The sequence below is a fragment of the Rana temporaria genome, chromosome 1 (assembly GCF_905171775.1).
Source record: "Rana temporaria chromosome 1, aRanTem1.1, whole genome shotgun sequence".
Taxonomy (NCBI): domain Eukaryota; kingdom Metazoa; phylum Chordata; class Amphibia; order Anura; family Ranidae; genus Rana; species Rana temporaria.
This window is the reverse complement of record NC_053489.1, coordinates 90,837,287-90,861,492: the sequence shown is the minus strand read 5'-3', so window position 1 is coordinate 90,861,492 and position 24,206 is coordinate 90,837,287. Positions and strand designations below refer to the sequence as shown.

Here is a 24,206-nt window from a genome sequence, read left to right as displayed (position 1 = left end):
CCATGCGCGCAGAAAATTAAAAAACGCGTTTTGATAGACAAGTGGTAAAACTTTAAAATAGATATTGATCTTATAGGGGGAAAAAAACACACACAGACAGAAGTTTTATCAGTTTCCAATGCTATCCAAAATGAAACAAACGTCAGGTGTGGCAGATGGAAAAAAGAGAGGAAGTGGTCCGATGTCAATATTGAGGCGGGCACAGGCATAGGCATGACGCATGGGGCAGCAAAGAGCATTATAAAAGAATTTTGGTATGACAAAGACTCATTCAAAGAAAACAAACAAGGCTTGCTTGTGCTTATTTTCATAATTTGAATGTTTAGATTGTAAAAATTAAAAGACTAAAAAAACAATAGTAACATCACTGCAAAAGCATCAATAGGCTCTGTGGTTAGGTTTAGTTAATCCTAACCTAAGCAGGTTAGGATTATTGCCATTACTCCGACATGTGCGGCTATATGTAATGGTAGGGGTGCAACGGATCAAAAAACTCACGGTTCGGATCGTTCCTCGGATCAGGAGTCACGGATCGGATCATTTTCGGATCGGCAAAAAAAAAAAAAAAAAAAAATTCTCCCCCACTGTAATATCCACATCTCCCCTCCTCTCAGTACAGAGCTGGGCTGTCTGTCACACACTGCTCTTTTAAGGTTTATCCATAGATTTTCAATTATGTTGAGGTCAGGAGATTGTGAAGGCCATGGCAAAACCTTCAGTTTACGCCTCTTGATGTAATCCCTCATGGATTTTGAGGCGTGTTTAGGATCATTATCCATTTGTAGAAGCCATCTTCTCTTTAACTTCAGCTTTTTCACAGATGGCATCAAGTTACCATCCAAAATTTGCTGAAATTGTATTGAATCTATTAGGGTTGTCCCGATACCGATACTAGTATCGGTACCGATACCAAGCATTTTCCCGAGTACTTGTACTCAGGGAAAATGCTCCGATACTTTACCGATACCTGACTTTCCCTGTATCCTCCTCCAGTTCCCCCATCCGTTCTGCTCTCTCCCTCCATGCTCTGTGTCCCCCCTCCGTGCTGCTGGCGTTCTGCTCTCCCCCTCCGTGCCGCTGGCGTTCTGCTCTCCCCCCTCCATGCTCCTTGTCCCCCCTCCGTGCCGCTGCTGTCCTCTGTTCTGCTCTCCCCTCTCCATGCTCCGTGTCCCCGCTCCGTGCTGCTGCTTCCCCCCTCCGTGCTCTGTGTCGCCCTCCACCGCCCACTCTGTCAGGATGGAGAGCGGCGGTAGGAGCCGCTAAACCCGGCTCCTACCTTTTCTGAATGAACAGAGTCCGTGATCACGGACTCTGTCCATTCATATGACTGAGCATCGTAAACTGTGTTTACGATGCTTCAGTTTATGAATGGATAGGAGCCTCTGTCTCCTGTCCATTCATTTCCAGTGCGGCTGAGAAAGGGACTGAGGAATCTGTGTCCTTAGTCCCTTTCTCTGTCTCAAAGGTTAGATGTCAGGGGTCTGTTACGACCCCTGATATCTCACCAAAGCCCCCCAACAGGGCTAAGAAGAAAAATGGCAATAAATAATAAAAATAATTAATTGTAAAAAATAATAAGTATTAAAATAAAAAAACACACCAACACATGCATCCCCCCCCCCCCCCAAGAAAGCATTGTAAAAAAACAACAGAAAATTGTGAAAATTTAAAATTGTAAAATAAAAGAAAATACTGACACATGAAATAAAAAAAAAAAAAGAAGAAGGATCGGTAATCGGTATCGGCGAGTACTTGAAAAAAAAGCATCGGTACTTGTACTCGGTCTTAAAAAAGTGGTATCTGGACAACCCTAGAATCCATTGTTCCTTCTACTCGTGAAATGTTCCCTGTGCCACTGGCTGCATTACAACCCCAAAGCATGATTGACCACCCCCATGCTTAACAGTTGGACAGAGGTTATTTTCATTCAATTCTGTGCCCTTTCTTCTCCAAACGTACCTTTGCTCATTCCGGCCAAAAAGTTATATTTTAACCTCATCGGTCCACAGAACTTGTTTCCAAAATGCATCAGGCTTGTCTATATGTTCATTTGCAAAGTTCAAACGCTGATTTTTGTGGTGAGGACGTAGAAGAGGTTTTCTTCTGATGACTCTTCCATGAAGACCATATTTGTACAAGTATCTCTTTATAGTGGAATAGTGTACCACAACTCCAGTGTCTGCCAGATCTTTCTGGAGGGATCGTGCAGTCAAACGTGGGTTTTGAATTGCTTTTCTCACAATCCTGCGAGCTGTTCTGTCTGATATTTTTCTTGGTCTTCCAGATCTTGCTTTAACTTCCACTGTTCCTGATGACTGCCATTTCTTAATTACATTCCGAACAGAGGATATTGACATCTGAAAACGCTTTGCTATCTTCTTATAGCCTTCTCCAGCTTTGTGAGCGTCAACTATTTTCACTTTCAGTTTTCTAGACAACTGCTTAGAAGAACCCATGGTGCTGATTGTTGGGGCAAGGTCAGATGAGTCTGGGCATTTCAAACCTTTGAGATTGACATCCCCTGGTCTTCCCAGACGATGATTGAGAACAATCCATGACGCTGGCAGGTCTCAGCTTTGCAAAGGGGGCAGTGCATGCTATAAATTCTGCAGGGTGCCCAAACTTTTGCAGACGCCATTTTTTGTTTTCTGTCATTTTGAAAGTGTAAATGATGGAAATGAAATCTAACTTTTTTTGACATATTATAAGAATGTCTAATCTGTAATTTGATGCCTTTTGGAGATTTTTCCATCTTTCCTTGTCTTCGTTATGCACATTAATACAAATTTTTACCTGGGGTGCCCAAACTTTCGATCCCCACTCTATCCTCTCCCCCCTTCCCCCCGAAAATTGCCAATTGTGGCACCGGAGGGGGAGGGGATCCGATAAGCGGACGTTCCACTTTACTCCGCTTTAAAAGTATTCAAAATGTAAAAATCTGCATTTTTGAATACTGGGGATTTTGCAGCTGAGTAAACCAGAAGTGACGTTGCTTCCAGGTACGACATCGGAAGCCTGATCTAAGCTGATTCCGGTATTGTTCGGGACTCCAGCCAGCTGGTGGACATGTCGACTGGTAGCTCGAGTCTCCCGCTGGGATGGGAGACCCGGCAGAGTGGTGGAAGGTGGTGAGACGTCCCCTCTCGCTCCTTGTGTTAACGGCAGAGTGGCTACTCGGTTGTTATCACCTGTAAGCCGACCGTCGGCTCCATCACCCGGTACAACCAACTTCCTCAAAATGATGTACAGGTCTGTGGTTTTGCAGGAAGTGGTTAATCCAGGGCTTGACAAATTTGCTTTGAATCTAGAAGCCAGCTAAAAAAGTTAGGAGTTAGGAGTGTTTTTTACACTAACGAATTTAACATGTCCCTGAAGGGGAACTTATCCTTTAACTCTTTCCCAGCCAGAGACATTTTTTGTACATTTTAGGCTTGAAGATTACATAAAACCCTCAAACATTAGATCTTTTTTGAAAGCAAACACCCTAGAGAAAAAAAAAACAAATAGCGGTAGTTCCAATTTTTTTATGTCACATGATATTACAGCAAAAATTATTTTTAGGCGGCACAAAAACGCAATAAATTATCAAACTGTTTGGTAAAATATAAAAGTAAATAAACACAACAACATGTCAAACAATAAACATGTCAGTACACTATATTTTCCATAGGCAATGCTTTAAAAAAAAAAAAAAAAAAACCCTATAGGTCATCAGTTTACTATTACGAAGGTCTGGTGCTGAAAACATCGCTCTCATTCCGGCGTGTATCGCAATCCTTCTTAGGTGTAGGTTCCCACAACGCGTGCATTTGTGTGTGTGTGTATGTGGAGGGTGGCCTAAATTCTTTTGACATCACACATCACTTCCAGGTCAACAACTAGAAGGGCAGGTGAGCACTGCATTACATTCTTTCCCGGCCTTGACCCGGAAGTAACGGCAAATACCTTACCGGGGTGTGTGGAAAAATTTGGGTGGCAGCCGCCGGATTGTTTCCACCTGACAGGCAAGCCCTGCTGTTGCCCGTAGCGGCGCTATATGTAGAAAAAAGCTACCTGCCCAGCGCCTGGAACTGCATGTCCTGCGCATTGGGCGATACAAATTGCACATTCCTGCGCCTGCTACCAACAGTGAATGGGCTGAGAAAAGTCCACGCATTACGACGCAATTTATAGTCGCCATGGCGACCTGAGATTTGTCGCATTCTGGCCTATTGTACACCATTGTAGCGCAGGCAGAAACAAACCGCGATCACATGACAGCACATGCTACAAGCTGGACAGAGCACAAAACTACCAGCGTGTCCCCCCCTCCCCCTGGACAGAGCACGCAACTACAAGTGTCCCCCCTCCCCCTGGACAGAGCACGCAACTACAAGTGTCCCCCCTCCCCCCTGGACAGAGCACGCAACTACAAGTGTCCCCCCTCCCCCCTGGACAGAGCACGCAACTACAAGTGTCCCCCCTCCCCCCTGGACAGAGCACGCAACTACAAGTGTCCCCCCTCCCCCCTGGACAGAGCACGCAACTACAAGTGTCCCCCCCCCCCCCTGGACAGAGCACGCAACTACAAGTGTCCCCCCACCCCCCTGGACAGAGCATGCAACTACCAATGTGTCCCCCTGGACAGAGCATGCAACTACAAGTGACCCCCCTCCCCCTGGACAGAGCACGCAACTACAAGTGCCTCCCCCTGGACAGAGCACGCAACTACAAGTGCCTCCCCCTGGACAGAGCACGCAACTACAAGCGCCTCCCCCTGGACAGAGCACGCAACTACAAGTGCCTCCCCCTGGACAGAGCACGCAACTACAAGTGCCTCCCCCTGGACAGAGCACGCAACTACCAACGTGTCCCCCCTCCCCCTGGACAGAGCACGCAACTACCAACGTGTCCCCCCTCCCCCTGGACAGAGCACGCAACTACCAACGTGTCCCCCCTCCCCCTGGACAGAGCACGCAACTACCAACGTGTCCCCCCTCCCCCTGGACAGAGCACGCAACTACCAACGTGTTCCCCCTCCCCCTGGACAGAGCACGCAACTACAAGTGTCCCCCCTCCCCCCTGGACAGAGCACGCAACTACAAGTGTCCCCCCTCCCCCCTGGACAGAGCACGCAACTACAAGTGTCCCCCCTCCCCCCTGGACAGAGCACGCAACTACAAGTGTCCCCCCACCCCCCTGGACAGAGCATGCAACTACCAATGTGTCCCCCTGGACAGAGCATGCAACTACAAGTGACCCCCCTCCCCCTGGACAGAGCACGCAACTACAAGTGCCTCCCCCTGGACAGAGCACGCAACTACAAGTGCCTCCCCCTGGACAGAGCACGCAACTACAAGTGCCTCCCCCTGGACAGAGCACGCAACTACAAGTGCCTCCCCCTGGACAGAGCACGCAACTACAAGTGCCCCCCCTGGACAGAGCACGCAACTACCAACGTGTCCCCCCTCCCCCTGGACAGAGCACGCAACTACCAACGTGTCCCCCCTCCCCCTGGACAGAGCACGCAACTACCAACGTGTCCCCCCTCCCCCTGGACAGAGCACGCAACTACCAACGTGTCCCCCCTCCCCCTGGACAGAGCACGCAACTACCAACGTGTCCCCCCTCCCCCTGGACAGAGCACGCAACTACCAACGTGTTCCCCCTCCCCCTGGACAGAGCACGCAACTACAAGTGTCCCCCCTCCCCCCTGGACAGAGCACGCAACTACAAGTGTCCCCCCTCCCCCCTGGACAGAGCACGCAACTACAAATGTCCCCCCTGGACAGAGCACGCAACTACAAGTGTCCCCCCTCCCCCCTGGACAGAGCATGCAACTACAAGTGTCCCCCCTCCCCCCTGGACAGAGCACGCAACTACAAATGTCCCCCCTGGACAGAGCACACAACTACAAGTGCCCCCCCCCCTGGACAGAGCACGCAACTACCAACGTGTCCCCCCTCCCCCTGGACAGAGCACGCAACTACCAACGTGTCCCCCCTCTCCCTGGACAGAGCATGCAACTACCAGCATGTCCCCCCTCCCCCTGGACAGAGCATGCAACTACCAGCATGTCCCCCCTCCCCCTGGACAGAGCACACAACTACAAGGGTCCCCCCTCCCCCTGGACAGAGCACGCAACTACAAGTGTCCCCCCTCCCCCTGGACAGAGCACGCAACTACAAATGTCCCTCCTAGTTGCTAGACAGAGCGCACAACTACAAGTGTCCCCCCTCCCCCTGGACAGAGAACGCAACTACATTTGCCCCCCCCCCCCACTGGACAGAGCATGCAACTACCCGCGTGTCCCCCCCTGGACAGAGCACGCAACTACCCGTGTGTCCCCCCCTGGACAGAGCACGCAACTACCCGCGTGTCCCCCCCTGGACAGAGCACGCAACTACCCGTGTGTCCCCCCCTGGACAGAGCACGCAACTACCCGCGTGTCCCCCCCTGGACAGAGCACGCAACTACCCGCGTGTCCCCCCCTCCCCCTAGACAGGGCACGCAACTACAAGTGTCCCCCCTCCCCCTGGACAGAGAACGCAACTACATTTGCCCCCCCCCCCACTGGACAGAGCATGCAACTACCCGCGTGTCCCCCCCTGGACAGAGCACGCAACTACCCGTGTGTCCCCCCCTGGACAGAGCACGCAACTACCCGCGTGTCCCCCCCTGGACAGAGCACGCAACTACCCGCGTGTCCCCCCCTGGACAGAGCACGCAACTACCCGCGTGTCCCCCCCTCCCCCTAGACAGAGCACGCAACTACAAGTGTCCCCCCTCCCCCTGGACAGAGCACGCAACTACAAATGTCCCCCCTAGTTGCTGGACAGAGCACGCAACTACAAGTGTCCCCCCTCCCCCTGGACAGATCACATCCTGTCTGTGTCACCACTCACCAGGCAGCGCCATAGTTTCCCCTCGAGCTCACTCCGCTCGCCTCACAAAATTCTCCTCAACTTCCTATTCAGCGAAGCGGAACTAAACATTCGGTATAATTTCCGGCGGGCTTCTTTACTCGCTGCATAGTGGAGCGCACCAAAAGAATACCAACAATTAACACGTGATTGTTTTACAATGAATGTTGGCACAGCGGCCGTGTCCGATTGTGAGCGGCCTTAACATAAGTTGTAATGTAAATTTGGAGGAACGTCTTCTAACTCCTCGCGTATAATCGTTTAGAACAGTCTGTGTCCGCCCCCGTGTCTGCGGAGTGGTTCAGTCCAGAGTGTCAGGCTGAACGCGGCAGTTTGTTTTCAAGGATCTGACTGATCGACATGAGTAACATCTACATCCAGGAGCCGCCTACCAATGGCAAGGTGCGACTACTGCATGGGGGTGCAAAGGGGGGACCTCTGGGAGAGACCACTGTTGAGAGGGTGGTGCAAGGGGGACCCCTGGGAGAGACCACTGTTGAGAGGGTGGTGCAAGGGGGACCCCTGGGAGAGACCACTATGGAGAAGGTGGTGCAAGGGGGACCTTGGGGAGAGACCACTGTGGAGAGGGGGACCTCAGGGAGAGACCACTGTGGAGTAGGGGGGTACAAAGGGACCTCTGGGAGAGACCAGTGTGGAGAGGGGGGTGCAAGGGGGACCTCTGGGAGAGACCAGTGTGGAGAGGGGGGTGCAAGGGGGACCTCTGGGAGAGACCACTATGGAGAGAGGGGTGCAAGGGGGACCTCTGGGATAGACCACAATGGAGAGGGGGTGCAAGGGGGACCTCTGGGAGAGGCCACTGTTGAGAGGGTGGTGCAAGGGGGACCCCTGGGAGAGACCACTATGGAGAAGGTGGTGCAAGGGGGACCTTGGGGAGAGACCACTGTGGAGTGGGGGTGCAAGGAGGGGGACCCACTGTGGAATGTGGAGTAGGGGGGTGCAAAGGGAGACCAGTGTGGAGGGGGGGGGGTGCATGGGGGACCACTGGGAGAGATCACCTTAGAGGAGTGGGTACAAAGGTGGACCATCTGTGAGAAACTACTTCAGAGAGGAAAGGTTGCAAGGGGGACCATCTGGGAGAAACCACTGCAGAGAGGGGAGTGCAAGGGGGACCACTGTGAAAAGCAACTGTGGGGTGTAGGGGGAGCTGTGTGATCATTGTGTGGGGGGATACATGTAAGGGGGACTGCTGGGGGGGGGGGACACTGCAGAGAGAGGAGTAAGTGCAACTGTTGGGAGAGACCACTACGGGGAGAGGGGTGGGAGAGACCACTGCATGAGGGGGGGGGGGGGGGTGAGAGGGACTGCTGATAGAGACAGGAGGAGGGTGAGCAGGGGCTGGTGGGAAAGACCACTAAAGAATGGAATGGGAGCGGCCATCCCTTAGCGCCCAACCTTTGGCTCTTTGGAACATATTGTTGGGCCCCAGAAACTTTTGGTACTGCATTTGCTTCTCTCCCAGATTCTCCACCTCTGAGCTGGTGAATCTGGAAGGGAGATATTTCAGGTGAAGAGCTGTGAAATCTTCAGATCACGGTTTATTAAACTGGCCGTTTGTGACAAAACATCCATGTGATGTGATGAGAAGTGGAGAATATGTTCTCTGCTCCTTATCACAGTTTATTAAACCGGCAATGCTCTGTGATAAGCCGTGATCATCATGATCTCGGCTTATCACGGTTTATTAAACGTACACCTATGTGTGAATAAGGCCTTGTTCACGCAGGGTGTACACCTGTGGAGGACCATTTTTACCCACATAGGGGTGCACCAGTGTTGCATGGATTCCCATTGCTGTCAGTTGGAACGCAGTGGCTTGCGGGGACACAGGGGCTGGGCCCAATGTGACATCTGGGAGGGTGCGGGTAAACATCGCTTTCCATAGGGGTATACGTATATACACCCCATGTGTATGAGGCTGTAAAGGGGCTGTAAACCCTCATGTTTTTTCACCTTAATACATCAAGATGAAAAAACACCTGTCAAATGTTCATGTATATATGTGGAGACAGTTACATTATTTTAAAATGATATTAACTTTTTTTTGTTTAGAAATAACAAACATGTTATACTTTCCTGCTCTGTGTAGTGGTTTTGCACAGAGCAGCCCGGATCCATCTTCTCTCAGGTCCCCCACCGGCGCCCCCCCCCCCCCCCGGGTGCCCCCCCCCCCCCCAGCAAGCAAGCGGCTTGCTATGGAGGCATCTGAGCCAAGCTGCTGCTCCATTGTCCATTCAGACATGGAGCCGCAGTTTTACCCTGCCCTCTTTCTCTCACCATTGGCTCACTGACTTTGATTGACAGCAGCGAGAGCCAATGGCGCCCCCTTCTGTGTCTTAGCCAATCAGTAGGGAGAGTCCCTAACAGCCAAAGCTCTCCTGCAACATTGCTGGATAGAGATGGGGGTTAGATAAGTATGAGGGGGAGCTGCACACAGAAGGTTACTTTATCCTAATACATTAAAAAAACTTCTGCTTTTAGAACCACTTTAAATGCAATGTGTTTGGAGCTGTGGTGGCTCAACGCGATTGGCACTGCGCTGACAAGCCATTCACCTCTGCAGCTAGAGGTTCGGATCCCGGTCTCGGCTACATGTGAATAGAGTTTGGTTGTCTCAGCCCGGCTCCCGGTGGGTGTGCTATGCGAGGTAAGCCTGCGCTTAGTACGCCCACCCCCCTCCCACAAAAACCACTACACTTACACACGCACTCGAAATTGGGTTAACATGCACGCACTTTGACCATGCGGTCTCTAAAAAGAGAGGCGAAGGACTAACGGGGCTGGTTGAGCGGGCTAATCCTCTCACTCCCTTATAGGGAGTCCCTCTGCCCCGTTGGGCTTCAAAGCGGAGCAGGTAGGGCGGGCTGTGTGGGAGGACCCCCTCACACACCCGCCATTGCCACCCGGGGCATGGAGAAAGGTGGCAGATTGCCTCTGGGGGAGGCCTGCCTACTCTCAACTCCTGCAGTCCGGCTCCTCTCTCGAGTACACGCACAAAATACACTTTAAAAAAAAAAGAGAAAAAAAAAAAAAATGCAATTTGTTTAGGACTTTTTTACACTTTATTATTAAGAAAAAATACGATGCTAACAGTATAATAACATTTCAGGTTTTGCTGAAAACAACAGCTGGAGATATCGATATCGAGTTGTGGTCAAAGGAAGCGCCAAGAGCTTGTCGAAACTTTGCCCAACTTTGTCTGGAAGGTAAAAGAGACGTTCTCCATTAATTTCTGTGTCCATTTTACAGTGCAATTTTTAAAGTGATATTAAAGATTTAATATATATTTTGTTTGAATAACAAACAAATAATACTTACCTGCGCTTTTTGCAATGGTTTTGCACGGAGCAGCCTCGATCCTCTTCTTCTCGGGTCCCCTTGTCGGCTCTCCTGGCTCCTCCCCTTGACCAGTTCCCCCAATGGCCCTATCCCCAGCTCTCTCCTCATTGGCTTACTGGCTGTGATTGACAGCAGTGGGAGCCAATGGCTTTGGCTGATGTGTCTCAGCCAATGAGGAAAGAGAGACCCAGGGCATGCGAGGCTTCTGTGCACATCGCTGGATCAAAAGGGCGCTCAGGTAAGTATTAGGTGGCTGTGGGGGAGCAGCACACAGAATTTTTTTTTTTACCTTCGTGCATAGAATGCGTGAAGTTATATAACCACTTTAACATGGTGAGATGCTTGAGCTTATTGTGCGTAGAGTTTTTTTTATTTTACTATAGAAAAGTGGCTTTTTTATACTAAGGGGATTATTTATGAAAGGCAAATCCACTTTGCACTATAAGTGCAAAGTGCACTTGAAATTGCACTGAAAGTGCTCCTGTGAGTGCAGTCGCTGTAAATCTGAGGGGTAGATCTGAAATGAGGGGAAGCTCTGCTGATTTTGTTATCCAATCATATGCAAGCTAAAATGCTGTTTGTTTTTTTTTCCTTGCATGTCCCCCTCGGTTCCACAGCGACTCCACTTCCAGTGCAATTTCAAATGCAAAGTGGATTTGCCTTTCGTAAATAACCCCCTAAGTGTTTTATAACGATGATAAATTTATTCTGACACTGTGTTTAAAGAGTGCAGCGGAATTCTTTAACTTCTTCTAAATTGAAAGTAAGTCATACAGTGCAAGGCCTTCAGAGCCGGTGCCGTAAACAGCGGCTCCAGCACACGTGGTGAAGAGGCGTCGCCCTGCCTCAGGCCACTCATGTAGCTGGAGGCCACAAACCCAGAAGGAAGACTGGGGAGCGATGACAGCCTGGCACTGGAGGGCTTCTTTTTAAAGGAAATCTCTCATAATGTGCTAGTATGTGATGCATACTAGCACATTATGACATTGTCTTGCAGGAGATTTTTTTTTCCCCATCAACTGCGGTTTACTACGGCTTCATCTAGTGTGTCCCTTGTGCTGCTGACCTCCTCCTTTCTTTGAAATCTTCATTCTCCAACACCCTCCTACCCCTGCCGCTGAAATCTTCTGGAGCAACCACTGCTCTAGTCCTGCACCATCATGTTCCTCTGTGACAACATCGGAATGCTGCTAGCTATTCTGGGTTGAGGTGCAGGATCCTGAAGATGCACAGCTTGGCCGACTCCCCTCCTCCATGAATTACTGGAATGGGTTAAGTGCTCTTGGTGTCTCCTGGGATATACACTTAACTTATCCCAAGGAGCACTGGGGGGCCTGACATCATTCAGCTAGCCAATCAGGGAGGATAGGGGGACGGGCTGAAAACTATTTAATGAAAATAAACAGGAAAAATAAAAAAAGGATATTTGTGTAGCAGAAAGGGGTGGGACGGAGAGGAGCAGGCTTGTTTTAAAGGGTGAGGATCCACCTTAGTGGGATGAATGATATAATAAAATTGTCAGGTCACCTGTGGTCAGGTGACAAATGCACACTGTTGGGGTCAGGAGTGCACCGCTTAGGTAGTGGACCCTACGGCTGACTGCTGCAGACGGAACACTGGGTGGCTAAGGAAGGCAGGTCCACTGGAGCACTAACAGGGATCCCACAGGGAGCTAGAGCCCATTATTCCCTAGGGCACGGAGTCTAAGATCCAGCAGGTGTTCACCAGAGCCTCTAGTGGTGAGGATGGACTGTGCTGCAACTGGATCCAGGTCGCCGACCCCAGAGTCCCCCAGCTCACGCTCACAGTAGGCTATAGAGGGGAAGCAGCAGCTCAGGATACAAGAGGTAGTGAGGGGATAAGACAAAGGTCGGGGCGACTAGCAGACAACAATAAACAAAGGACACTCCAAAGGTCAAGGTCACAAGCAGACAGGGATAGTCGAGAACAAGCCAAGATCGGTAAAATGGAGACAGACGTAGAGCACACGGCAAGCAGGAACTCAAACACACAATAGCTTAACAAACACTGTTAATCAGCACGACTGACTTGCAGTGCACAGGTTAATATAGAGTTCCCTGATAGGGCCTGGGGTGGAGCCTTGCTAGAGGAGAGATTATTTAGGCAGCCAGGTGAGAGTGGCTGGCCTTTAAGGTAAACACATGGAGAGGAAAGCTGACAAACATTACTGCATATCCATGACAGAAATGACTCTTGGATGGCAACCCCTCCCCAAAAATATTAGTATTTTGTTTTGTATCATAAGTGATAAAGTTATTGATAAACTATTAGGTCCAAAGCTGAAATGTGAAAATGGCTCTCGATCTCAGTAGGATAAGATCTCCTTCCATGTCACTGCAGAATATTCTATATCTGTATCATCGCTGACCTTTATTTTGCACATGAAAGTGTATTGACAATTAAGCGTATGTTCTATTCTTTATGTCCTTTTAGGTTATTATGATAATACAATCTTCCACAGAATTGTACCTGACTTCATTGTTCAGGGGGGAGATCCAACAGGCACTGGCACAGGGGGAGAATCCGTGTACGGCAAACCATTCAGGGTAAGACTGATTACAATAAAGAGATGTTTGTTTTTCGCCATTTCTAACTTTTTCTTATGTTTACATAATTATTATACAGGATTTATATAGCGCCAACAGTTTACACAGCCCTTTATAACATAAGGGCAAACCGTACAATTACAGCGGCTGCTGTTTCTCCAGTGTGAAAGCCCTCGGTGTGCTAGCAGGATGTGAAAAAAGTCCTGCTAGCAGCATCTTTGCAACGGTGAAGGAGCAGTGTGTATACCACTCCTTCACCGGTCCCGCCTATTGAAATCAATGGGACAGCTTTAACCCTTTCTCGGCCGCTAGCGGAGGTGAAACCGCCCCGCTAGCATCTGAATAGTGCCGCAAAATTAGCGGTAAAGCGTTGTTAAAAATAGCGGCGCTTTACCGCCACCGCACCTCCCGCCCCAGTGTAAAAGGGGCCTAATTGATTCCTCCCAACAACCTCCTCAGTACAGTGGCAGGAAGGTTGGCTGGAGGGAACCATTCTCTGCTGTTGGGGATACATGTGATCCATACTCCCTATGTTTTGGTTTCAGAAAATATCTCATTTGGAGGTACTTTGCAGTAGGAAAGTTTGGTGTCATGGGCAGCAGGAGAGGTAAATTGCTTTTTTGTAGGTATGACATTTTATCCCTTCCTGCCACCACCTCCCAGCTCTTTAAGTTGATCTAAATGCCGGGAGTTGGAGGCATGCATTTCGATCATGTGACTGTTGTGATTGGCAGTCACATGATCGCAAAGCTCCCAATCGCAAGTATGCATCAGGAGCTTTCCAGTACCTGTTCGTTAGGCTTCTTGCCCGCCATAGTTTGAAAAAGCTGAAATGCAACCCATTACAGTGGAACCTTGGATTACGAGCATAATCCATTCCAGGAGAATGCTTGTAATCCAAAGCACTCGCATATCGAAGCAATTTCCCCATAGAAGTCAATGGAAGAGAAAATAATTTGTTCCGCATTGACTTCTATGACATGCAATACTGCATGTGGCCAGAGGTAGCAGGGGGGCACCGAAAGAGCCTTGTAAATATGCGGCAAGGCTCGGGTACTGCACGCCTCATTAGCTTTAATTCTGCTCGTTTTGCGAGACAACACTCATTGTTGCTCGTTATTCAAAATGTTAATCGCGTTACCCGTAAACCAAGGTTCCGCTGTAATTGTAATGTGAGCATGTACATTGGCGCAGAAACAAACGCTGTGCATTCTTCAGTAAAAAGAAAATGGAAAACTCTGCATTTTTGGTCAGTAATTAATGCCTCATGCGTGCAAATGCTCATTTGCATACTGTGCAGAATGAGAAAGAAAATACATTTGGACACAAAAGCATGTACAGAAAGTTAGACAGTCCTTTGGTTTCTGTCAAGATCAACATGTAATAGTAAATATAGCGTGCGTGTATATGTATGTATGTATGTGTGTGTATATATATATATATATGTGTGTGTGTGTGTGTGTGTGTGTATGTGTGTGTATGTATTTATTTTGCACTTATGGAATAGATATATAGTTAAACCCTTTTAATGGTACATTTGACAGGATAAATGGGAGCAAATAAGAGGTTGATAGTTGAAGTTTACGTACACATGTATTTGTGAGAGAGAGTTGTAGAGGTGCTGTAACTATGGAAAAGATCAGAATGTTGTTGCAGTCCTAACTTTATCTACGCTTCCGCCTAGGTTCACATTGGAGCGATTTGTCATGCGATTTGAGAGATCAAATCGCGTGACAAGTCGCAGCCTGTTGGAGGCAAAGGCACTGTTCCAATTGGTGCGACACTGATTTTGTGGTGCCGCACCTTTTTGCAAAAGTAGTTCCTGCACTGCTTTTGCCAATTTCAGGTGCGATTTCCATAGACATCTGTGCATGAAGCCACACAGATGTCTATCAAGTAGCAGTTAAAATTGTGCTGACCTTGCTACTTTGAAATCGCACTACTTCAAGTGAAGTAGTGCGATTTCAAAGTAGCATCAATGTGAACCAGGATTTAATTCTGTATAAGCATTTAAAATTACCTCTGTGCCTTTTTGAAAAAAAAAAAAAAACTTCCACAAAATTAACTTTAACTGCTTACAGCTGGCCAGGTCTGTATGTCATACAGACAACACATTCCTCCTCCTGATATAAGCTCATGGTCGCTTCAGTGCATTCACCTTTCACGAACAGTCGTTGCTCCTAATTTGACATCCACCTGGGTCCAGTTGCATGTTCCTGAGCTCACACTGTCTGCGTTTGGGGTCGTGCACCCACACAGATGTCAGATTGGGAACGGTGGCTATGCCTGTGCAGTCGTAGCATCCCAATTGACAAAAATGGGACTGTCTGCATGGGGATGCATGGAATACTTCTGCATCCACGGGCATACACTTTAGTACGCCCCATGTAAACAATGTCTTAGTAGCAATTTAGCAATATTTTTGTAAGTTATGTTGTGTGTGTGTGTGTGTGTGCACTAATAATGATTTTGGTGTATTTTTTTAGCTTTTTTTATTTAGTAGAAATTTAGAAGGAATTTAGAAAATTTTCGTAAAATTTATGTATTCACTTATAATGATTTTACTGTACTTTTAATGAAAATAGCAATTTGGTGAAAATTTGCACAACTATTGCAGGGCCTAAAAAAATAATCAGTAGCTAATTTTCCGAACTCTAGATGTCACGTGCTTTCAGAAAATGTATGGTTTGGTGGGTCATTCACAAACTCTGAAAGCTGTAAGTGAAAAATGGTAACCTTCAGATTTTTTTAGTAAATAGTTTCTATTTACAGTTTTGCGCACTTTCAGTTCTCACCATTTTACAAATGGGTGCTATTTAAAATTTGGCAAAAAAAAGGAATTTAGCAGGAAATTTGTAAATTTTGCCATGTATGTATCCACTGATAAGGATTTTAGTGTATTTTTTGGGGGAAAAAATTGTTTTGATAAACATATAAGCAAATGTCACCGGGCCTACAAAAAATCAGTAGCACCTTTCTTTTATTCCACTGGTCCTATGCTTTTGGCATATGTATGGTTGGGGGGGGGGGGGGGGGGGGGGTGGGGGTCTTTCACAAACTCTGAAAGCTGTAAGGGAAAAAGAGAAAAGCAATGGAAAAATGGCCTGGCTACCTGAGTTTAAAAGTAGACCTCAGAACCTGACATCGAACGGGTTAAAAGGCTTTCTCTTTTTTTATTCATTTTTTTTTTTTTTTTTTTTTCAAACCTTAAAACCCATATCTTTTTTCCATACTGTACCTCCATCTACTTTGCCTTATAGCTTGCTGAGTGATGCACAGTCTTTGCTCTGAATATATGAATTGCTAACAAGTGTAAGTTTCTCAGAATGTCAGAGAGTAATAGTTGTATATTGTGTACAGAATTGGATTTTATTTATTTTTTTCCTTTTCACTTTCAGGATGAATTCCATTCACGTCTGCGCTTTAACCGGAGAGGGCTGGTTGCCATGGCGAATGCTGGACCTCATGACAATGGCAGCCAATTTTTCTTTACACTTGGCCGTGCGGATGAGCTTAATAACAAACACACCATATTTGGGAAGGTTAGACAGATGTCCTCATGGAGCCTGTTTTTGATTATGCCTTTGTATGCATCTTTATTGTACTGGAGTGAAATGTTACGTTTTTTTTTTTTTTTTTTTTTTTTTTTAATATGTGTGTTCATAATAAAATAAAAGATTTATATAAAGTGTGTGTGTGTGTGTATATATGTAATATATATATACGCGCACACACTTATACATTTTTTTATTATTTTTTTGCCTTATTTACAGTGGTCAGGGTTACAGTTATGTAGGAGGTATTGAAACTTTATTTTTTCCAGGTTACCGGAGACACAGTATACAATCTGTTAAGACTGACAGAAGTAGAAATTGGCGAAGAAGAAAGGCCAGTTAATCCACACAAGATCAAGACCAGTGAGGTATGTATGCATGTTGTTTAAATTCATGTTCTTGTGTATAAGGCCCCTTTCACACAAGCTGTCCGATCAGGTCTGCCTTTTCAGGCAGACCTGATCGGGCCCTCCAGTCTCCCCTATCGAGCGGCGGATGTCAGTGATGACACGTCCGCTATTCGATCCAATGAAGCAGGTGGTCCGTTCCCCATAGAGGAGATTTTCCCATAGAGGAGTGCGGAATCAGCCAAATGGAGGATCCCGTGTGGAAGGGGCCTCAATCATTTAGGATGAAGACGTTCCTGTCCGTCACAAGGAGAGGCGGTGAAGTAAAGACATGGCAATGGGGGGTCCCCTCCTTCTTCTTTTTTTTTTTTCCTTTCTAGTATTCTAAAAAATGTCAGTGAATATCTCCTAAGCTTGCACTTTTTAGGGGATATTCATACTGCATGCAGCCGGTAATGTCATTGGCACATGCGCTCTGAACGGACAGCATACCTGTGCCGTCCCTTCAGAGCTCCGTGCCACGGTCCATGACTCCCCATGCATGCATGGGAGTGACGTCAACGTGGCTTGGCCAATCGGACAGACACAGGCTTGTCTAAGGTAGAGATACTGTAGTAAAGTTGACCATACACACCTAGATTTTGGTTCAAACATTTGTAGAAAAAACATTTATAAGAGCATTCTTGCCATCGTTAAGTCAACTTATTTTGTTCAATAGTCCTTCAAATTTTGTCCGTCACCCTGGAGATCGATTAGCATTTGCCATTGAACACCAGAACTGACAGGTCTGCCACCGTTATCCTGTGCTTTTCACAGATAAGAGCAGGTTCACCCTGAGCAGATGTGACGGACTTGAAAGGGTCTGGAGAAGCCATGGAGAACATTGCTTCCTGTAACATCATTCAGAATGACCGGTTTGGTGGTGGGTCCGTGATGGTCTGGGGAGGCATATTTATGGAGGGACGCACAGACCTCTTCAGGCTAGACAATGGCATCCTGACTGCCATTAGGTATTGGGATGAAATCCTTGGACCCATTGTCAAACCCTACGCTGGTGCAGTGGATCCTGGGTTTCTCGTGGTGAGAGCATGCAGCCAGTTCCTGGAGGATGAAGGAATGGATACCATTGAATTGCCCCTACGCTCACCTGATCTAAATCCAAAAGACCACCCCTGGGAAATGATGTGCCAGTCCATCCGGCAGCGCCAAGTTGGCGTGCATACAAGAATGTGGGGACAATATAAACTACTGAGTATCATTTTGAGTTGCTGCAATGAAATTTCAGCAAAATGGACTTTCCTGCTGCATAATTTTTTCACTTTGATTTTTGAATTGATAATTTGAATTTCCATCAAACGATGTAGCATCCTTTCGTTCCTAACACATTACCCAGTCCATATCAGTCTAGATAATGGATATCCAACATGATGTTTTTCCCCATTGAGATCTGATGTGTTTTCAAAGTGTTCCTTTAATTTTTTTTTTCATCCTGCTCCTTTGCATTTTCTTGTAACTATGTATGAAATTGAATTTGACTCCAATAACAACTCATACAGTTTCCTGGTAGTCCTAATGTCATCTGTTTCACACAATGGGGTTTGACCTCGGTTTTGTAGCAAAGCAATAAGATTCCCTTTAAGAAGGGGGGGACCTCTGTGTCCCGTGGTGTACTCCAAGAAAAGGATTTTACAGGTAAGCTGTTATAAAAAATCCTATTTTATTTATCGTACACCACGGGACACACAGCCATTAATCATTACCTAATGGGTTGTATGGTCACCAGAGGTGATTGGACACTGGCACAACCAATCAGAGACAGTTCCCCTCCATATAGCCCCTCCCATCAGGGGAGTACCTCAGTTTTTTTGCCAGTGTCTAAGGTGTAGGACGCGTGGATAAAGTGCTAAGGGAAGCCCAACTAAGCCTCTTTGGGGCCAAAAAGGAGCTAGACCTTCGGGTTCATCCAAGACGCTAAATTATATGCCGAAATTGGATGAGATCCAGGCCTCACGTATGAGGCGTCACCTGTAATGTCTCTCTTTGGAGGACTGGGCTCTGAGGTCCAGTCCTTTCGCTATAGCAGCTAAAAGGCCTGGTCAGAGTCTTCTACAAGGCCCAGGGAAGAGGTCCTTTAAATAGGAAACCCATACCCATGAAGGTTGGCACGCAAACCCGCCGAGATGGGTGAAGATTGGTGCTGTCTGAAAATTCAGCAGTTAAACCTGCGGCGGGGATAAGGTAAATGGGGAAAAAAGAGCCTAAGTATTAAATAAGGACTTTTTTTTTCAAAGCAAATTTGAGGGTGTGTTCTCCTTTTTGGCCACTAGATGGAGCTGAGTTCACTCGCCTCACTCCAGGAAGTGTCAGACCAGAGGCATGCTTTCTGCTGCAGAGCTCTGCTTGGCGTCGCTCCCCTTCTCCCATAAGCCTGACAAAAGGCAAAGTACAGGCAGGGAGAAGGCATCCATACTTCGACAGCTGTCCCCAAGGATTAGGTCGCGCGCGCAAGGGGGCACGCTTTATTGGGAATAGACGGAAGTAGCGGGAGCGCGCGCATACGCTGAAGTTTTAAAGATGGTGCCCAGAGAAGGCCAAAAAAGCAGCCAGAGAGCCAGCAGCTCTCCCAGTGGGACACAGCAGCAGCTTTTTGCCTTGGGACACGTAAGATCTATGTGGTTGGTGCATTACCAAGGAGAGACACTTACTCTTGTATGAAACTGTGTGTTAAAAGTTGCGTACTTATATAGATTGCTAACTTGGCACAGGAGTATATGCATTTTGGTACCTCAGCTTGTTGCTTAGTAAGATGTCTTCCCTTAGAAAGGGCCAGTGTTTCTACCAGAGGCAAAGATCAAGTCTCTAAGGGACCTGATCCACAAGGTCAAGGCAAAGGAGAAACCATCCATTTGTCTTTGCATGAGGCTATTGGGGATGATGGTAGCCTCCTTCAAGGCTGTCTCTTACGCTCAATATCTTTCAAGACCACTTCAAGGCAAGAGTTTAGCTACCTGGAACAGGAAGATCGAAGCTCTGGATTTACCCATGTGCCTGTCCTCACAAGTACGCCAAAGCCTCAGTTGGTGGTTACAGACCAAAAACTTATGGAAGGGAAGATCTTTTCTCCCAATCACCTGGAAGGTGGTAGCGACAGATGCCAGCCTAATGGGCTGGGGAGTTGTGTTGGAAGAAGCTTCAGCCCTGGGAACTTGGGCCAAAGCCGACAGAGGTCTGCCCATCAACATACTCGAGTTAAGGGCAGTCTACTTGGCCCTCAAAAGCTGGCCAAGCAGGTTAAACGGTCACCCAGTTCGGATTCAGTCCAACAATGCTACAGCAGTAGCTTACATCAATCACCAAGGAGGCACCTGCAGTCGGGGTGCTCAGAGGGAGGTGAATCGCATTCTAAGATGGGCAGAAGAGCATGTTCCTTGTCTTTCCACAATTTTCATTCCAGGGGTAGAGAACTGGCAGGCAGACTATTTAAGTCGCCAGCAGCTTTTACCAGTAGAGTGGTCTCTCCACCCCGAGATCTTTTAGGCCATCTGCCAGAGATGGGGGACCCCGGATGTAGACCTGTTAACTGAAAGTTGGACAACTTTGTGTCCAGGACAAAGGATCCTCTGGCCTACGGATCGGATGTGCTAGTAGTGCCGTGGAATCAGTTTTCACTGATATATGCCTTTCCTCCAATCTCCCTACTACAGAGGCTGATTTGCAGGATCAGGAGGGAAGGAATCCCTGTAATCTTAGTGGCTCAGAAGACCTTGGTACGCCAAGATCATTAAGATGACAAGAGGAACACCGTGGAAGCTTCCGCTTCGTCACGATCTGTTATCGCAAGGTCCATTGTTCCATCCTTCCTTACAAGAGCTAAATTTGACGGTTTGGCTGCTGAGACCCACATTCTGAGGAAGAGAGGGATCTCAGGTCCGGTGTTTTCTACGCTTATCAATGCCAGAAAGGCAGCTTCCAGAGCTATTTACTATAGAGTCTGGAAGACTATATGTTTCATGGTGTGAAAATAACAAATGGAATCCTCAGAGATATGACATATCTAGGACTCTTGCCTTTTGCCATCTAGGAGTGGATATGAAGTTAGCCCTTAGTACCATTAAGGGTCAAATATCAGCTCCATCAGTCTTCTTTCAAAGACCACTGGCATCCCATTCCCTAGTTCGGGCTTTTGTTCAGGGGGCGTTGCGGACCAATCCACCAATCAAGTCCCCCTTATGCCCATGGGGTATGAATTTAGTACTGTCAGTGTTGCAGAAGCAACCTTTTGAACCGATTCGCCAAATTCCGCTGATTTTTTTAAGCAGGAAATTGGCATTCTTGATTGCTATCTCTTCGGATAAAAGAGTATCTGAATTAGCAGCGCTTTCTTGTAAAAAGCCTTATTTAATTTGTCATAAAGACCAAGGTAGTATTACGACCCCATCCTGCCTTTTTACCTAAGGTGGTATCAGCTTTTCATTTAAAACAGGACATTATTTTGCCGCCTTTTTTTTTCCAGATCCGCAGACGGCGGAGGAAAGATTATTACACTCTCTAGATCTTGTGAGAGCTGTAAAGGTTTATCTGCAGGCAACCGCTTAGATAGGCAAGACAGATATTTTGTTTATTTTGCCAGACTGTCCCAAGAAGGGACAAGCGGCATCGAAATCCATGATCTCTAGTTGGATTTGACAAACAATTATTCAAGCCTATGGTTTAAGGAACAGAACTCCTCCTTTTTCTGTTAGGGCGCACTCTACCAGGGCTGTAAGTGCTTCATGGGCAGTGCATCACCAGGCTTCGGTGACTCAGATCTGTAAGGCTGCAACTTGGTCTTCGGTCCACACATTTTCCAAATGTTATCAAATAGATGTAAAGGGACAAGAGGATGCCGCCTTTGGGCGCAGTGTGCTGCAGGCTACAGTATAGAGCTTCCTATCCAGGGCGGTCTGTTTGTGTCCTTCCACCCCCCCCCTTCATATAGGGCATTGCTTTTGGACGTCCCCTTAGGTAATGATTAATGGCTCTGTGTCCCGTGGTGCACGATTATACAGCTTACCTGTAAAATCCTTTTCTTGGAGTACACCACGGGACACAGAGGTCCCCCCCCCATTCTTAAAGGGAACCTTATTGCTTTGCTACAAAACCTGAGGTACTCCCCTGATGGATGGGGCTATATGTAGGGAAACTGTCTCTGATTGGTTGTGCCAGTGTCCAATCACCTCTGGTGACCATACAACCCATTAGGTAATGATTAATGTCTCTGCGTCCCGTGGTGTACTCCAAGAAAGGGATTTTTACAGGTAAGCGGTTATAAAAATCCTATTATTAGAATTCAAAATCTAATAAAAATAAATAGCAGGTTGATATAAATGGGTGTCATGTGCTTTTACAGCTATTTCTTTTTTTGGCTAGAGTTCTCCTTTAACACTTTTTAGAACTAACTAAAATATGAAATATCCTGTCCTGCTTTTGTTTTTGTTTTTTAGGTCTTATTTAATCCATTTGATGACATTGTACCACGAGTAACAAAGCTGAAAAAAGAAAAACTGAAGGAAGAGTCCAAGCAGACAAAGGTGAAAGGCACCAAGTAAGTGCCACGCCCACCACCCCTAAGCTTTTGTATATGCCAGTCAATAAAAATAATGAAAACCACTCCAGGCAGATATAAAAGAACTAATGCAGCTCTAAATTCATTAAAGTCCAACTCCTGTTTTCCCATGCAGTGGGGCTGTGCAAGCGACATATGGGTTAAAAGAGAAGTATGGGGTTCTTTTCTATTTTGGATTTTTACTTGCCTCGTGGATGTGGCATCAGTCCCCCGGCGCCTCTGCACTGAAAACCGTGTGATTGAACCTCGCTGATTGCTCGGTTTTCCAGCTCAGTGAGCAGAGAGCTGTAGACTGTCAGTCACAGCTCTCTGCTCCCTCTTTGCTCATTGGGTTGCTGAGCTGTAGAGGGGCGGGTCGCTGAAAGGCTGAAACTGGTGTCAGTCCAACTTTATTGCCGTGAAGTCGCGGTGCCTGGACTGATTTCTGTGACGTCCGCAGAGAGCGGATGAAAACTGGTCACAGGAGTGCAAAACGAATTGCACTCCTGTGATCCATAGGAGAAGTCCAGCAAATAAGCCTTGGCTGGACCTCTCCTTTTTGACAAGGGGTGACCAGAAAGCTCATCCGATCTTTCGCTCCAGTGGCAAACAGCGCTCCCCAAGGGTCAGTAGTGGACTGTTCCTGACGTCTTTATTTCCAGAGCAGATGCCGAAGTGACCAGTCTTGTACTGGGAGGATTAGGTAAGTATATCTCTGGGACCAAAAACAAGCAGTTAACCCATGTAGTGCAGGCACAGCCCCACTGCATGGGGTAAAATAAATTGCCCAGAGTTAAATGTTATTGTATCTTTAAAAGTTTTTGGTATGCAGTGAGACTGGGAATGGAAAAATAAACCATTCGGTGCAGTGCTCATGTGCTAACAAAGAATTTGCCAATAGGACAGTGCAGAGTGCCAAAAAAAATGAGCTGATTAGTCTGTGCTTCTTCATTCCATGTCCACTAACTGGAGGGGGAGATGGAAGCTATAATCCCACCAGACATGGCTGTGCTGTGTAGCATTTTCCTACTATAGAGGATCTCAACATTTATAGCGTTAGGACTACGCATAACACTGGGGTGCCTTGTCGTGGACTCTGTAGCTTACCCACATATTTGCAAATGAAACCTCTGTTTTTAACGCAAACTGTTAGACAGGACAATTTGGTTTGTTGCTGGCTGACTGGTAAGTTGAGCTGGGAATTTTTCTTTGTAGTTTGACATGCGTTGCCCTTCCAACAGCTCCTTGCCATTAAGTCAAGCTATAGGTTGGGACAGTTGCCGTTTGAATCTTTGATAAGTAAATAGTGTCATTGTACATAATTTAATTTGTGTATTTGCCTGGTTGCCTGGAGTTTAGCTTAAATACTTGGAAAAGATCCATCGCACTTGCAATCCAGATTGCATTTATGGGTGCAACTGGCTTTAGTCAAATGCCAGTTTACCTCCAATCATGTTTTAGGTTTGTAGAAGGAAACTTGTGTAAACTGGGAGAGAATGCACAAACTTCATGCAGATATTTTCCCAAGTTGGTATCGGATGCTGTGCACTGCACTCACATATGACCTCCCTGAACTTTTAGAACATCGATTAACCTTTTTGTGGAATGGTACACTTGTTTTTATAGGGTAAAGTGCTTCTAATTTAGGTACATGTGGAAGCATGTTAAAGCTAAGCATGTAAAAATGTTAAATCCCAACTACAGCCAAAACTTTATTTTTAGCTTTGTATTGAATGGGGTAGGGGTTAGAGCCTTGGCTTTTAGTTCACGGTTTCCCCATTTGAGATCTTTCTCTTAACTTAGTGTTACTAAACCCACAACCGTAAAACCTGTCTGTTAATGCTTGTTATACTCACTGTGGAACTTAAAGGGTTTGTTAACCCATATGTGTTACT

General features: G+C 47.0%; 2 protein-coding genes across 3 annotated transcripts in view; one reads left to right on the top strand and one right to left on the bottom strand.

Annotated features, from left to right (window-relative positions):
• SREK1IP1 (SREK1 interacting protein 1) overlaps positions 1-7,076 on the bottom strand; it is a 94,406-nt gene extending 87,330 nt beyond the window's left edge. For both annotated transcript variants that reach the window (XM_040340270.1, XM_040340278.1), the window contains exon 1: positions 6,885-7,076. In XM_040340270.1, coding sequence (XP_040196204.1) covers positions 6,885-6,897 — 13 coding nt within the window. In that variant the 5' untranslated portion in view covers positions 6,898-7,076. The remainder of the gene's footprint in view (positions 1-6,884) is intronic.
• The window catches only part of CWC27 (CWC27 spliceosome associated cyclophilin), a 220,978-nt gene continuing 203,760 nt past the window's right edge, over positions 6,989-24,206 (top strand). Inside the window, exons 1-6 of the mRNA XM_040340260.1 lie at positions 6,989-7,304; positions 10,030-10,126; positions 12,714-12,826; positions 16,225-16,368; positions 16,650-16,748; positions 22,211-22,311. Coding sequence (XP_040196194.1) covers positions 7,263-7,304; positions 10,030-10,126; positions 12,714-12,826; positions 16,225-16,368; positions 16,650-16,748; positions 22,211-22,311 — 596 coding nt within the window. The 5' untranslated portion in view covers positions 6,989-7,262. The remainder of the gene's footprint in view (positions 7,305-10,029; positions 10,127-12,713; positions 12,827-16,224; positions 16,369-16,649; positions 16,749-22,210; positions 22,312-24,206) is intronic.